This window comes from Drosophila eugracilis, unplaced genomic scaffold, assembly GCF_018153835.1.
Source record: "Drosophila eugracilis isolate 14026-0451.02 unplaced genomic scaffold, ASM1815383v1 contig_1765, whole genome shotgun sequence".
In the NCBI taxonomy this organism is placed as follows: domain Eukaryota; kingdom Metazoa; phylum Arthropoda; class Insecta; order Diptera; family Drosophilidae; genus Drosophila; species Drosophila eugracilis.
In genome coordinates, this window is record NW_024572605.1 from 3107668 (window position 1) to 3122013 (window position 14346).

At 42.6% G+C, this 14346-nt stretch overlaps 4 protein-coding genes across 4 annotated transcripts; all 4 read right to left on the reverse strand.

Annotated features, from left to right (window-relative positions):
* Window positions 1–1724: 1724 nt before the first annotated feature.
* LOC108109257 (general odorant-binding protein 57a-like) lies at window positions 1725–3079 on the reverse strand. Its single transcript, XM_017217739.2, has 3 exons — window positions 2756–3079; window positions 2275–2706; window positions 1725–2226 (listed from the first exon to the last, which is right to left on the reverse strand). The coding sequence occupies exons 1-3, from the start codon at window positions 2816–2818 to the stop codon at window positions 1822–1824; spliced, it is 900 nt and encodes a 299-aa protein (XP_017073228.1). The 5' UTR covers window positions 2819–3079; the 3' UTR covers window positions 1725–1821.
* Window positions 2842–3607, reverse strand: LOC108109260 (general odorant-binding protein 57a-like). The gene is made up of 2 exons (XM_017217743.1): window positions 3509–3607; window positions 2842–3456 (listed from the first exon to the last, which is right to left on the reverse strand). Exons 1-2 carry the CDS (start codon window positions 3569–3571, stop codon window positions 3097–3099), a joined length of 423 nt encoding a protein of 140 aa, XP_017073232.1. The 5' UTR covers window positions 3572–3607; the 3' UTR covers window positions 2842–3096.
* A 135-nt stretch (window positions 3608–3742) lies between these two features.
* LOC108109259 (general odorant-binding protein 57b-like) lies at window positions 3743–4225 on the reverse strand. Its single transcript, XM_017217742.2, has 2 exons — window positions 4163–4225; window positions 3743–4105 (listed from the first exon to the last, which is right to left on the reverse strand). Exons 1-2 carry the CDS (start codon window positions 4223–4225, stop codon window positions 3743–3745), a joined length of 426 nt encoding a protein of 141 aa, XP_017073231.1.
* Window positions 4226–4283: 58 nt separating this feature from the next.
* LOC108109258 (general odorant-binding protein 57c) lies at window positions 4284–4888 on the reverse strand. Its single transcript, XM_017217740.1, is given in 3 exon segments — window positions 4284–4534; window positions 4537–4699; window positions 4754–4888. Coding segments are annotated over 3 exon segments (438 nt in total). The 5' UTR covers window positions 4808–4888; the 3' UTR covers window positions 4284–4313.
* Window positions 4889–14346: the final 9458 nt, after the last annotated feature.

Below are 14346 nucleotides of genomic sequence, written 5' to 3' on the forward strand. Positions count from 1 at the left end.
CATACCCCTTCAAATTTTATTTTTCCGTATTCTTTTTTTTTTTTTTTTTGGATGCATGTCAGTGCCTTGTGTGTCTTTTGATAAGCGCACTCGAAGCAACAGAAAGTGTAGCGCGGTATAAGCTGAAAGCAGGGAAAAAGAAGTATAAGTTTTCTCGCCCTTTTTTTTGTTTTTTTGGCTGCTTCACGCCAAGCACTTTATTGGCAGTTGCTGAAGTATGCAGCGCAGTGTAAGTTTGCTCGTTGAATTTAATTTCTGGCATGTGTGCAGTGGGTGTGGGGGTGTGATTAGATTGCTTTTTGCAGAGGTCAGACGGAGGGGTTCGTTCGAAATTCCAGCGGCAACTGCTTTTGATAGGATCCGAAAAATATGAAAAGGAAATTTATAGTTTCAGCAGCTTATCATTGTAGGAAAACTTTTAAAATAATATTGAAATTGGTCTGATTAAAGTATTTTTATATAACTTTTTAATAAAAATCTAAAATTGTTATTAACTATCTTTAGTTTTCATTAGCTAATGAAACTTTTAAGGAAGAAAAAGGTTCCTCTTTGACCATAAACTTTTCTCATACACCATAGATTTGAAATTCTATAGAAATGCTAATTACTTTCCATTTTTGGTTACCCCAAATTTCTCATTATAGCATAAGAGTATCCCTCGAATATCCGGTGTTCGCGCCGTCAATCCAAAAACGCATTAGCCCGAGGGGCAAGCATGTTCATTCTTTTTTCCATCCTTTTTCGGCCAGCGGTGGCAAACGTTTTGCGTATGTTTATCCGAGCTTCCGTCGATTTACAAAATTATAATTGCACTCACCCATGGTTAGAGGGGGGTGAGGTATGCGAGGGGCGTCGCTTTTGGGGTGCACAGTGCACGGTACGTTTACAATGCACTTCCGCCCCATTGTTGTTTTGCATGTTGACATGGTGCAGGCAGCACCGCCAGCGAGGCAGCCAGACATATTACTCATACGCCGTGTTGTCGCTGCCCCGGTCGATGGGAGTGTGCGTGTTGACAATCATGTATTCGCTGGTTTTTCTGTTCTCTGGGTTTTTTTTTTCTGTTTCTTTCTGTTTTTTTGTATTGCCGTGCTGTTGCCACTAATGTGCCACGCCCCACGGCGGCGTGAAGTTGAGCTGACAATCGAAAGCCGAGAGGTGGCAGAGCGGGCCAGTCAAGTGTGTGGGCGTTGCACGTTCGTCTTTTCTTTCAGCCGATCCCTGATCCCCGATCCCCAACGGCCCATTCCTTGCAACATAACAATGGCAGCGGCATCAACAGCAGCTGCAACAATGCAACATGACAACTTCCGTTGCATTCGCCTGCTGGCACAAAGGAAAGCGACAAAAAGTCGCACACAAACAAACACTCATACGCCCCGTGGAAAACTGTAACGGAATCGCATTGTGCGGGGGAAAATGTTTTTTCCTGCTTCAGAAACGACAAAAGAACGTACAGCCACCGTGTCCCACCCCACACACACACACACATCTGGCAAATCGGAGGTGCAGCACCCGATAAATATGGCCAAAACCCTACTTACAGCGTATATCCACCTGATGTGCGACAAATCAATTATTTGCGTTATGTGCTAACCTGCTGCGTGATTCCAGGCCAAAGCAATTAATTGGATTTGGATTCCATTCGAATCGTCTCGATTTGATTTGATTCGAACGCCCCGTGGCACGCCTCTATTGCAATCCCATTTAATTATGCTAGTAAGTGCGCAAATTAAAATTAATATTTATTGCCCTAAACCAAATATAGTGACCACTGGGTTAATTTTATACATTGATGGCATCGGATTCGTCCAGTGCCACCTACTCTTCCGTGGCTTGTTCAGTAGATTCTTCCTCTGAGTTGTTAAAGTCGTAGAAGGTCAAACCGGCTTCAAAGGAGCAGATTAATAGTTGGACGGCATACTCGCAGGGCTCCTCGGAAGCCTTATCCATGCACTTTACAATGTATTCAGCTTTCTCAGTGGTGGCATTCAACGAGTCTACATTAAATTGACCCATCTCATCCAACAATGTTGGTGATCCTCTATCCAGCTGACATTTTATATTGCACTTGAAATTCACTTCGGCCTTTATGCTCAGACCGTTTTCCAAACTATCGGCGCTTTTGAACTTTTCATATTCATCAATGCTAACATTATGAAGTCTTAGACAATCACTAAAATCATCATCGGTTACCTCTAATAAGTCAAGGGGATGGGGAGTAGCCTGAAAGGAATTTATAGTATTGATATAGATAATCTTAAAATATCCCACCTTAGCTTCGGATTCGTCCCGTGCCTCCTGCTCTTCCGTGACTGCTTCAGTAGATTCTTCCTCGGAGTTGTTAAAGTCGTAGATGGTATAACCGGCTTCAAAGGTACAGATTAAGAGTTGTACGGCATACTCGCAGGGCTCCTCGGAAGCCTTATCCATGCACTTTACAATGTATTCAGCTTCCTCAGTGGTGGCATTCAACAAGTCTACATTAAATTGACCCATCTCATCCAACAATGTTGGTGATCCTCTATCCAGCTGACATTTTATGTTGCACTTGAACTTCATTTCGCCCTTAACGTTCAAGACGTTTTCCAAATTGTCGGCGGATTTAAACTTTTCATACTCATCAATGGTAACATTATGCATTTCCAGACAATCAGTAAAGAAGTCCAAAGAAGTATCTAATAAGTCAAAGGGATGTGGATCAGCCTGAAAGAAATTTTATAGTATTGATATAGACAATCTTAAATTATCCCACCTTAGCTTGGCTGATCAAGACCAAGACCAGAAGGGCTAGGATGTAACGACCGTTGATAACCATTGTTAAAATCAAACTGAAAGGTCTTCTGTAAACTTCCCTTTTATTTAAAACAATTGCTTTAGCTTAAGTGAACTAGTTAAGAAAGATTACACATGCTAATTTAGGTTGTCTACTGATAAGGTGTTTTCCCCATACATTTCCTATATATTCCAAGTATTATTAAATATTAATCACTTAAGTAGTTACTGTTTTCAGAAATGATTAGCATGTCAGCTCGGAAAAAGTGTAACTTCTGGATTTTCTCGATATTATTAGTAATAGGTAAAAGTTAGTTTTCATTAGAAATCTGTTGGTGGGTGACCGGCCTTAAAAGCGCAGATCACCAATTTGAAGCTGTAGGCACAAGATTCATCTGAAGCCTCGTCCATGCAGTTGGCAATGTCTTCGGATGCCTCTTTGGTTGCATTCATCAATTCCAGATCCATTTTACCCATACGATTTAACCATCTTTTTGGTTGCCTTTCTAGCTGACATTTTATATTGCACTTGAACCTTTCTTCCACATTCTCGCTGAGGAGGTTCTTTAAGTTCTTAAATTCTTCAAACTCTTCATACTCTTCATTGGAAATATTATTCATTTTTAGGCAATCGTCAAAGTCTTCAAGGCTTTCGTTAAAAAAGTCAAAAGGGTGGCCAGCCTAAAAAGTCAAAATAAATAAATAATTCTTAATAATAATTTTAATTACCAACCTTACCTTGAATATTCAAGGCCAAGATTAAAATCATGCAAAGTTTTAGTCTGATGCTTAACATTTTAAAATTAAACTGAACAGTAGAGCTTCCCACATGCTGTAAGCAATGTTGATAAACCAGTTTTAGATTTAATTTGATCAGCAGCTAGTTGTTATTCACTTCCATTTCCGTGGGATTCTACGTCAATCATCCGAAACAGCTGTTGCTTCCACATTTAAAAGTTGGATCGAATTATTCTGAGTCAGTAGTAGGATGGCCGGCCTTAAAGGCACAGATAACCAGCTTAAAACTGTAGGCACACGGTTCTTCGGAAGCCTGATCCATGCATTTCGTTATAGATTCAGAAGCCACCTTAGAGGTATTCATCAGCTGGAGATCCATTCTGCCTTGGTCATTTAGCCATTTAGTTGAGTCCCTTTCCAGCTGGCATTTGATATTGCATTTGTAGTTAAAGTTCACTTTCTCGTTGAGCAGGTAGTCCAGAGTCTCGAACCGCGCGTACTTCTCATATTCCGCAATGGAAATATTATTGAAGTCTAGACACTCATCGAAGTCTTTTGAGTTCCAATGAAATATATCAAACGGATGGCGAGCCTATAAAAATATTGGTAAAATTCCCAGAATTGGTAATGGTATCTAATGCCATCCCACCTTAGCTGAGCTGATCAAAACCAAAATCAGAGGTCCAACAAATACAAGTCTGTAGGTGAACATTGTTGAAATGAAACTAAACAGTTGCTTGTGAATTTCCCACTGGCTTAAAACAATTGCGTTTAGGTTGCTTAACCTGTTTTTTGCTCGATTATTCATTTAATTTGTTTGTATTTTGTGTGACTTCACCGCTTTGCTCTAAGCTTTCGGTCAGACAAGTCACCATCAGAAATGCATACTCGCACATATCATCTTCTCCGTCATGGATCTTCTTGCAGTCATAGAGAACCTCTCGAAGTTCCTCGCTCAAAGGTTCCATCTGATCAACCATCTCCACATCCAAGTAGCCATTGGAGTCCAGTAGATTCCCTTCTGAGCCAGGCAATGGACAAAGCACTTGTATCTCCTGTCGGTGTTCTCAAGCTCATCTTCTACAGAGGTGCTGCGGTCTATCAGCTCCTTGAACTCGGTCTCGCTGATATTGTTGTTGGTTAGACATTCCATCACATTATTTGTATCTTCCAGTACAGAAAGACTCTGTAAAAGCAGACTTTATAATATCTGCTTGTTAAACCAGTTTTGATGACTTACCTGGCTGACAACCACAGTGACTGACAAGGCTAGTAAGACCCCTAGTTTGAACATTATCTAAGAATTCGCAGAATCTGCTTCAAGATAAATATGGACATGAACCTTCCTATCGCTCGTAATAAACTGTTAGCTCGAGAAAAGCCGTTCGGAATTTTATAGAGACTGGCGAGAGGGTAATTTGTGTGGAGAAGCTTATCTGTATCTAGCTGGCTTATTAACTACCGGGAACTGGTTACTGGTTACAATATAAACCCAATGGATATGCGATCTGTCGTGCATTTAATTGAGAACTATAACAACATCCGATCGAGATTGAGCGCTATGATTTATTTCTGTTTTTCACTGGCAATGATCGAGTGCTCGTTGGGTTTTTAACTGATTTTAAAGGGCAAACAAATACCGAAAGCTTCTGTTGGGAAAAACTAAACACAAAGAATAGAACACCACGTAAATTTCATTTTATACGCAGCAAAATTCGCATAACATTTCCTGTCAACATATTTTGCAACACTTTTGCTGCAAAAATGAAGCGACAACTGCAGCGGCAAGAGCAACACAAAGCGACAAATTGCGTTGACAGTAGGGGAGGAGGTTGGTTTGGCAGGGTTTGGCTGTGTTCGGTTGGGTTCTGTTATGTTTTTTGGGGGAAAGACATTCCTAACTATGCAACCCCATGCAACTCTAGACAACAAATGAAAATTCCAAGAATATTCACATTCGCAGTGAGTTTTGGCTTTTGCGGCCGGGACTTTGTCTGCCCTTTTTCACCAATCCCCCCACTTTTCCCGCCAAACCGCTTGTCGCGTTGTTTACTTTGGTTATTTACGGCCTGAAACATTTTCTTTTTTTCTGTTTTTTCCGCTTTTATTTTTATTTTCCTACTCTCTTTCTTTTCACACTGCATACTTTGGCCGGTTGCCAAAAAGGAAATATGTGTTGGGAAAATTACAAATTTTTATGGTCGCAGCTAGGTGCTAAACTGTGTCCTCGACTGACCCAGCCTGTCGCTTCCATTCCTGTCAAGTCCTGCTGCATAATTGCGATGCTATTTTGCTATTTCTCAGCCCATCAATTTTTGATGTTTAATGAAAATTTCCCATTTTCCATGGCCCCTGTTTGGCTGGAAATTTGATTATGTTGGTTTCAGATAGTTGTCGGTGCTACAACGCTAATTAGGCCTATGAAAAGTCCATTCCCAAATATTTTTGGCTTGTTTGGCAGTTGCAGAATTTACAGGTCAGCCTGAAAAATGAAAATAGTGGAATACAGGCATTGTTAAAATGAAAAACTGCACATCCTCTAGGAAAAATCTTGTTCATTTCAATAAAATGGAAGGCAGAATTCGAATTGAAAACAAATATTGAAACTGCCTGTGAGGGAGGAAATCGAAGCTTTATTTTTGGGAATTGATAAATTCGAGCTCTTAATTATAAAGCTTAAATTCTCAATTTACTTTTGTACAAAAATTAAAAAATATGTACAAAATATTGTTCCTGCCATGCAGACTGCATTTTTGGACTTTAAAATTTTAATGAGCCGAAAAATACATACATTTAACCTTCAATAGAGCCAAGTTTCACTGAAGGTTACTCATGCTTTCCTCACAGACACTCACTGCCATTTATTTAACATGTCATGTGGAGTTGGTGAAGTTTCCCCAGCTTCCCCTTCATCCAGTATACTTTTTCCTACCTTTCCGTGAAAGTTGCCGCAACAAAAGGAAAACTAAGGAAAAAATATGTGTAAAAAGTTCTGGCTGCTTTGCGTAATAAAAATAAATAGTAAGTGACTTCAATATGCATGTCACGTATTTTGCATGCACTTTGATGCCACGCCCACCCACACCCAGAAACCCACCCACATACATTTTGGCACGTGCAGAAATACAATGGAATTTCTCGAAAAATGCGTAAAATGCGAAGGGCTGGCAGGGATCATAGCACAAAACTGAGAAGGATTTGCTGCAACTTGGGCCGGGACTTCGTCTTCCCAAGACAATGCAACAAATTAATGGCCGAAATCTTGGAGTTCTGCTAACGACAATGACCGACCAGGTTGCAGGTTCGTTTCGGGCCATGGAACCACTAAGGAGTTTACATTTATCAATTAGGTTGAAATGGAGAGCAGGCGAGGCAGCTGCCAAGTTCATTGCAATAACAGTAAGGAGCCATCTTCTTTCCAGCCACTGGGGTGTGAATCGCTCCTCCAAGACGAACAAAGAAGTGGGTTCACATCCTTGGAGATGCAAGTGTGCCAGGGAACAAGGGAACAAGGGGCCAAGGAGCAAGGATGCCGAGACAGCTGCATCTTTGGCTGGCGGCAAAGGAAACTGTAAAGCGGAGCAGAGCAAGACAAACCCACTTCCCAGGCGGTAATTACAAAATTTTTAATTAAATGTTAAGCGCGGGATGGACGACTTTAAGCGCTCATAACCGAGAATGGGCACGCCGCAGAGCTTTAAGTCCCAGTCCCAAAGACAATGAATACGACTTGACTCCCAGATGAGTTCTGTTTATGCCGGACTTTTGCAATTTTTTCACAGCTTTCCATGAGATTTGCACGCCTCGCTGCACTTGGTGACAATTTCTCCGCCCACGCAAATGGACTTACACATGGTAAGTTGGCTGCACTGGATCTTTTTGGGTTCTCTAACAGAATTGAAATTGGTAATAAAATTTAGTAAAATATATTCTAGTTCAATTCTATTTCAATGAAAATTGTTGTTTTGTTGTTAGTTCCAGTGCCAGTTTAAGTTTTCCAACCCAGGAAAGGGTGTCAAATCTTCGTATAAAAATCGCAGAACCTCTTTTTTTTTGGCAGCAATTGGAGGGCTTAAAGTTTGAGCTTAGAGCTAGCTCGTGTGCGAATAGTTTTGGCGTATTTGCAGAGAAAGGACCAGGATGGGCGAATGGAAGAGAAAGCGTTTGGCTAACTAAAAATAAACCGAGTGTTAAACGTGGCTTACACACTGGCCATTTTTATTGCCAGCCTGGTCCGTCAGCCGTGAATAATCGCATTAGTTGTGAAATTAAAAATTACAAAATAGAATAGATAAATCCGCCCACGGTTGGCTAGCTGGCTTGGCTTGAGGTAAGCCTTTTGTTGGCCCAAAGGCAGAACTATTAACTGTCCTCCCGGCCCTTTGTGTCCCAACATAAATTCGATTAAAACGTCCTTTTTTTTTGGATGGTTTGAGTGTGTGAGTGTGTGGGTGTGTTTGTGTGTCCATGGACTTACTGCTAATTGAATTGCCGAGTCGAAAGGGAATTAGTTAAGCCCGTTCGAGGGTTAATGTGCTGGAAGTGGCCCTAAAAGTATCCAAAGGGGTCAAAGGTGGGCCAGCTACTTTTTTGAGCGAATGAAGAGATCATTATTCTTAAGCAGGTTAACCTGGGACCCTACTTTTCAGGGCAAGTGCCCTGAAGTTGGTATACTCGTATATATCCTCGAGGAATGTTCAATTGTATATGTATATGGTTCCGATATAGATGCTCCGTTTTGGCCATGCATATTTTATTCAGAACACTTGACCAAGATGTCACAATGATGATGACGTCAATGCCTTACTCTCTGCCAAGTGTCCTGGTGTAAATTTAAATCCAATCGCATGGCAACCGAGCGAGAGGCAATGCCTTAGCCAGCAAAAAGATGAAGAGAAAACGAAGTGAAGAAATCAATTTCTTTTGTATGACATTTGAAAGGTTTCAAATGATTTTCAATTGTTGTTTTGTTGCATTGACAATTCACCAAATCGAAGTGGTGTCTTCAACGCTTCGCTCAATAAGTACAAGGATATTGACTTTGTCCGTATGAGCTTCATAATCCGATTTTCGTGTTAAATGATTCCTTTTTCTGACTTTTGTGTACATGTTTGCCCTTTGGCTTCAACTTTGACTCCACGGCGCCGTTGACGGGTTCAATAAACATTCGCACAGGTGACTGCCTGCATTGTGTATTAAATTCCAACACTTAACCCCCTTGACTGCAACTGTCTGCCGCGTTTGGTGGCATGGGTTAAACAGCACTAGACGGCGACTCATTACTTGAGTGCTAAAATGGGTGGCTGCTGCTACTGCTGCTGCTGCTGCTGCTGCAGCCTTTTTGTGGCAATTTTTGAGTGCGCTTTCTGCAGTTTTTAACTTGAAACAACAACAGTGAGTCAAGTCCTTCTCATGGTCCTCGTCACTTTTCTTCTCCTGGCCCCTGCAGCCTGGATCCTTGCCTCTGCAGCAGGTGCATGTTGCCTTTGCTGCCCCGTTTTGTTTGCGGCAAAGTGCGCACCGAGCGTCATTGATGCTGACGTTGATGTTGCTGTAGCTGTGTTGTTGTCGTCAAGCTGCCACTTGTCACATGGCAACAGTTTAGTTTTCCACATCCACACTCACACTTACACATGCCACCCATCCGCACCCACCCACACACTCTCAAGTGAGTGCAAGTGCCGGCTCAAGTTGCACTCTTACATGCAGCAAACGGAAATCAACGCAGAGCGCCCAGTCGCCGGGCCAAATGAATAGAGAAGCCCCACCCACTTAAAACCGCCCGCCACCCTCCAACCATCGTCTATGGCAGTCAAAGGTCGCCGTTTATGTTGTAGAGCTGTTTTGTGACCCAAGGATGCGGGTCTTCTGGAACTGTGGTTAGTTTTGATACGTTGAAATATATCTTATTAGGTGCTTCTGACTAATTATAAATCTTCTGGATTTTAGTTTAGTTTAAAATGATTAGAAGAACATGTTAAAACTATTCCAAAACGTAGATACTTAAGTAAGTACATGGTATAAGGAAGTCTAAACTCCATTCGCAGCTTTGTTGGCATTTTTTTTTTTTTTGTACTGTGCCACTTTTCGTTGCTTTCTGGCTGGCTGCCTCCATCCGCTTGAGTTGCTCATGTCGAAAGGTCATTGGAACAGTAAACGGACGGGCAGCCAGCCCACTTCCTGCCAGCAACATGCCACATAATATAGTATGTTGGCAAATAAAATTGGTCACTTTTGCAATCCACACTCGGGCCAATTTTGAATGCAGACAAGCCGCAAGCAATTTCGCCTCCTCTCCGTCCGGCATTTGTGTGCATTCTTAATAATTTTGTTATTTTGGGCAACATCTGGATCTTAAGTCCGAGAAATTGTGTACGTAATTTGTGGAAATATTAGAAAAATCCCCAGGAAGGAGCTGCAAATTGCCAAAAACAATTTGTCTTCACTTAGTGCTCCTTTGGCTTGTAAACATTTATTCATTTTGTTTTATAAGTTTTATATTTTATATATATTTGTTTTGTTTTTGTTTTTGTTTTTTTTTTGTTTTTGTTTTTTTCTGTGGTATCTTCTGGACCCGGAGGAGAGTGCCGCGGGGTAATGGCACTTTAATTCTTTAAGAGGAGACTTCCGAGAGAAGGAAATGCATCCGAAAATGGAATTGCATCAAAAGATTTTCGTTCACCCAGCAGCTGCAGGATCTTCCGACCTCCGCCTTAACAGCTTTCCTTTCCTGGGGGCTGGCAAAATATTTGTGTACATGTGTGCATTGTTGCATAAGTTGTAAAAATAACCTGCCCCGTACTTGCCAGCCGGCGTGTGCACATGGAAAATATTTAGTTTCGATACGTTGCCTTTGGGCCAAACTCATTTAAATGCAAATTTTTGGCCAAGACATCCGGGGTATGCGTTTGCCGGAGCTCAAATTACTTGCTGGAGATGCATAAAATTTAATAACTGCCAGCAAGTATTTAGCCCTTTTGTTTTTCGAGGAGGAGTAGGAGGAGGAAAGGGTAAGAGCCCAAACAACACACAATAAGCCGGCACAAACAAAACCAACTCGGCGATGCACTTTGTGAAATTATGCATAAATAGTGGATGTGGATGTGGAGGAAGGTGGGCGATTGTTGACGCCGGGTCTTGGGGAGAACCCTTGAAGGTAACCTCTTCGCCAGAGGCCACCGAGTTCCTTGCCTTTGGCATCAAAGTGTGAAAAGAATTTTAAATGTGTGCAATTACTCAAAAGGTTCTCCCCAGAACCCTCTAGTACACATATTCACCTTTTTGAGCTGACCAGATTTATGTGGCCGGTTCGGTTTTTTTTTTTGCTCTTTGCTTTGTCCGCCCAGGAAACTTCTGGGCAGCATCCTCCACAGTTGACACTACTGGCATCTCCGGATCTGTGGCCTCTCCTTCAGCCATTCCAGCTAATGTCCTCAATCCGTTGGCACTTGAAGCCCTTGTCTGTGGCCCTCATACTCGTATAGCACCTACCATCCTGTGTGCTCCTGTCTGCCGCTTCATGACAAATGTTTTTGTTTACCCCAACATAATTCTTTTGTGATTGATGTGCTTCCTTCCCCCGCCCCGCCTTCCTGCTCGAGATTTCTACAATTTTTCCCCTTTTTTGTTTGCATAGGCAGGCTGTCGTACACATTCTATGACTACGAGTATATTCCCCATACACCGTATGTGTGTGTGTGTATATAATTTTTGTCGCCTCGCTCTATGACACTTGTAATAATTCGCAGCCAGACTCTGGGTCATCCCGAGTCCTGTATCCGAGTGTTTGAAGCCCGTCGTCGCACTTAGTGCGGCTTTATCTCAGGTGCTCGTGTAGTTGATGTGTTTATGTAAGGGCGGGATATCAGGATAACCCATAAATGCTGCTCTACAACTAAGACAATGCACATTGTCTTGGCCTTAAATCATTTGATATTTATTTTCATTACTCAACCCAGTGGTTCGCTCTGCTCTTCGTCCTGTGTACGAAATGCCAAAAATTGAAATTGCAGCCGGAACTGTCAAAGAATTCTCACAATACACTCATCAAATGCGAATGACTTAAGCAAAACTTGTGCCCCAACAGGCTAAAAGTTAATTTAAAACTTGTTGGCGACAGAAAAAGAGAGTGGACAAATGAAAAAAAAAAGGAGAGTAGAGAGAGAAATATGATATCAGATAAGTTTTCGACAGTTGCTGACGAGTATTTTTCAATTTTCCTCCATTCAATGCGACTTGAATTCGGCTTAAAGAAACTGTTGGAAAATGGACTTTGGCATCCACTGCAGAATCTCTCTTGGCAACTGGTAATCTCGTTGACTTGCAGCTTACCTTTTGGCAATTATAAAATGTTCGCGGTAAACTTAAAGTGCAAATCAAAGGGGCGGGTTTTGGGGGCATGGGTAAATCGTGGCGTAAATTGACGGCACATTTCCGTGGCAATCTACGGATCGCCCCTTGCCGCCGCACTCTCCTAAGCTGTTAAAACAACTGACAACCGCAGAAGTAGTGCGACTTTTACTGCGCTGCTGGCTTCCGCTTTTCCGCTTTTCCAGCCCCCGCATTCCCCAGCACTTTTCCCCGCTCTCAACTTTTTCGCTTCCGGCGACAGCCGCCAGTCGACAGTTGTTGAAAAGTCGGCAACGTCATCCCCATCGCCAGGATTCTCGAAAGCTGGGTTGCTGTAATACAGGGAGATCCCGGGATTCGGTTTCGGATTCCCTGGCTGGCTTCGGTTCAGTTCTGTTGTTGATGTGCATTTGGCACTTGTTGTAATTGCTACGCTTTCCCGAAAACCATCTAAGACAAAAGGGTGAAAACGAGAGACGTCGACGGAGTCATTGAATAGTCTTTCGACTTGGCCAACGAAACTAAAAAGTCCGCTTTTGGCCAGCTTTGGGCTAGTTCGTTGTGAAATTTATTACGGAATTCCATTAACTCGCCGCTGCGGGCATTGTTCGCCGCCGCAAAACTATGCAAATAAGCTGGGAATTTATTATGTAATGCCAACGATGAGCACCGCCGCCTAAACTTGGGCGCTGTTCATGGAGTGGGTGTAGGTTGGGGTGGGGGTCCTGGTCAAGTGCTGCACTAACCGCACATCAGCGAACTGGTTAGCTCTTAGCCTGGCCTAATTTTTTCGGGATGCTGCCCTCTGAAAGCTTTGACCACCGCGCCCATTACGATTATAAGCCCACCGTAAAGCAGATCGGGGCTTTAATCTACGCAAAGTCCTTGTTTTTTAAAGCCACTTCAACTATAACTTCCATTTGAATATCCTTTCTTTTGCCTTCCGCATTTAATGGCGTTTTCCGCTGGGTTCTTGCTGCTCTTTTTCCAAATGAAGTGCAATTTATGCGAGGCAACAAAATGCAAATAATTTCAACGAAATTTTTATTTCGCCCATAAAGAGCGTTAACCCATTGAGAGGCGGGTTAAACGGCTGTAAGCAGCAAGTGTCAGCCGGGCAATTCCCCCGATTACTGGATGGCTGAATGTCTGAATGGGGGGAAGGGACATTTTCCGGGGGTCCAAGAAGATGTTGCTCAATTTATGCACCAGCAGCAGCAGCAACAAAAAACTGCATGCAAACATATATTTATATGGTATGTGAGCCCTCCAGCTGTGAGCCTCTTTTTTTTTGCTTTCCTTCTCTTTCAGTTTATAGCTAGCCCTCTCTCTCTGGCCAGCTGTTGGCATCTCTGTCTGGTGCTGTGAATGCATGGCATGCATAAATTCGTAACTTGACCGCTTTTAAGTTGCATAAATTCTCGAATCCAAAGTGTCAACAGCACAAAATGCTGTTGTTGATTGTTGTTCCTGCTGCTACTGCCGCTGCTGCTGCTGTTGCTGCTGCTCCTGTTTTCTCTCCTCCAGTTGGCCATTGCGTTGATGATAAGCTTTACGCGTGGCCCGCTCCATTGTGGCTCTGTTTGGCGATGGTGATGGTGCTATGTGTATGTGTGCAGCAGCAGAAGAAAGATGGCCGCTTTGATCCGTGTTGATATCAGAGGCCACACCACTGCAGCACCACCGGAAATGGCCACCCCATCCTGGCCAAAAGGGCGAAAGGGAATTCTGTGGATTATGCGACAACTGCAGCGGGCAGCGTTCAAGTGTCAACAGTCCGCGACCCCAAAAGTGGGTGCCAGTGGGTGAAAAAGGGAAAGGGAATGGGCCAGCGGACAATGGCCGCTCTTTCTGTTCTTTTTTTTAGCCAGTCTGCGTTTAGTTGTTGACTCGTTGACGGCTGGTGCTTCACCTCTTTTTGCACCATCACTCGCTCTGCCGGACAGTCTGTCACACAATTTTCACCCCTTCTCTGGATTTTCCGTGTTTTCCCCAGATCGTTAGCCTTGAATGCGGCCACATATGGCGGCGACACCCCGAAAACCAACTCCACATAGTGCAGTTATTCGACTTCTTTTAGGTGGAAACGCCCTAACAGGTATTGCTAAATTTTCTGGCTGGTCTTCTCAAAGTTCCGGCGTTTTCAGTTTGTTAACAAATAAAATTATTGCCGAGCGAAAGAGCAGAAGGCGAGGTGGAAAGAGAAGGTGCAGATACACTAAGAAGTATTTAAGTTAGCAAAGATATATTCTAACAATATATTACTTTAAAGTAAGATAATGGGGATGTCTATGGGGAGATTTCATAGTTTCAAATCTGAAATATATATACAAATATTTAGTAGATTCCTTCCCAATGCTAAGTATTTTTCTCTTAGTGCATAGTATAAGATATCCGAATATCCTTAGCCTCATCGGCAGCTAAATTTTGTGCCTTTGCATTTAAGTTTGTCTTGGACAAAAGAAGAGCTTAACGGAAAAAAGT